This window comes from Micromys minutus (assembly GCF_963924665.1).
Source record: "Micromys minutus genome assembly, chromosome: 28".
In the NCBI taxonomy this organism is placed as follows: Eukaryota; Metazoa; Chordata; class Mammalia; order Rodentia; family Muridae; genus Micromys; species Micromys minutus.
The window spans coordinates 39,127,209-39,128,438 of NC_137963.1; the positions used below are offsets into that span (position 1 = coordinate 39,127,209).

Below are 1,230 nucleotides of genomic sequence, written 5' to 3' on the forward strand. Positions count from 1 at the left end.
CTTTTGGAGAGCTTCCAACAAACATAAGACGGGCTCTCCAGTAAAGTCCTTTGTTTTCCATCCAGCATTGGCTCACGGTGACTCTTCAGACCGACCGCCTGTTCATAACCGCCAACGATAGTCTTTTAGGGAAACACTGCTGGTGTGTCCTCACACGAATGAACTGAAGCCTACAGAGGGTGAGGAGTCTGTCCCAAGGTCACAGAAAGTGTGGCCACGCTGGGAAAGACCTTAATCCCTGTGGTCCCACCACCTTCCCTCCATCTGAGTCCCCATCCAGAATCCCGCAGTATGGAGCCCAGCAACAGGACAGCAGTCTCTGAGTTCGTCTTGAAGGGATTTTCTGGCTACCCAGCCCTGGAGCATCTACTCTTTCCTCTGTGTTCAATCATGTACCTGGTGACCCTGCTGGGGAACACGGCCATCGTGGTGGTGAGCATAGTGGATTCTCGCCTACACACGCCCATGTACTTTTTTCTGGGCAACCTTTCCATTTTGGACATCTGCTACACATCTACTTTTGTACCCCTGATGCTGGTCCACCTCCTGTCGTCCCGGAAGACCATCTCCTTTACTGGCTGTGCCATCCAGATGTGTCTGAGCCTCTCCACGGGCTCCACCGAGTGCCTGCTGCTCGCCGTCATGGCCTATGACCGCTACTTGGCCATCTGCCAGCCACTTAGGTACCCCGTGCTCATGAGCCACAGGCTCTGCCTGATGCTGGCAGGAACTTCCTGGGTACTGTGTCTCTTCAAGTCAGTGGCAGAGACCATCATCGCCATGAGGCTGCCTTTCTGTGGCCACCACGTGATCAGACACTTCACCTGTGAGATCCTGGCTGTGCTGAAACTGGCCTGTGGTAACACGTCAGTCAGCGATGCCTTCCTGCTGGTGGGAGCCGTTCTCCTGCTGCCTGTCCCTCTGACCCTCATCTGCCTGTCCTACGTGCTAATCCTGGCCACCATCCTGAGGGTGCCCTCAGCCACCGGGCGCCGCAAAGCCTTCTCCACATGCTCAGCACACCTGGCTGTGGTTCTACTCTTCTACAGCACCATCATTTTCATGTACATGAGACCCAAGAGCAAAGAGGCTCACATCTCAGACCAGGTCTTTACAGTCCTCTACGCTGTGGTCACTCCCATGCTGAACCCCATTATCTACAGCCTGAGGAACAAGGAGGTGAAGGAGGCTGCCAGGAAAGCTTGGGGCAGCAGATGGGCCTGCGGGTGA

At 55.2% G+C, this 1,230-nt stretch overlaps 1 protein-coding gene across 1 annotated transcript; it reads left to right on the forward strand.

Annotated features, from left to right (window-relative positions):
• Window positions 1-291: 291 nt before the first annotated feature.
• On the forward strand, window positions 292-1,230 carry OR13J1 (olfactory receptor family 13 subfamily J member 1; the record flags this gene model as incomplete). Its single annotated transcript, XM_080940347.1, has 1 exon — window positions 292-1,230. The coding sequence occupies one exon, from the start codon at window positions 292-294 to the stop codon at window positions 1,228-1,230; it is 939 nt and encodes a 312-aa protein (XP_080796473.1).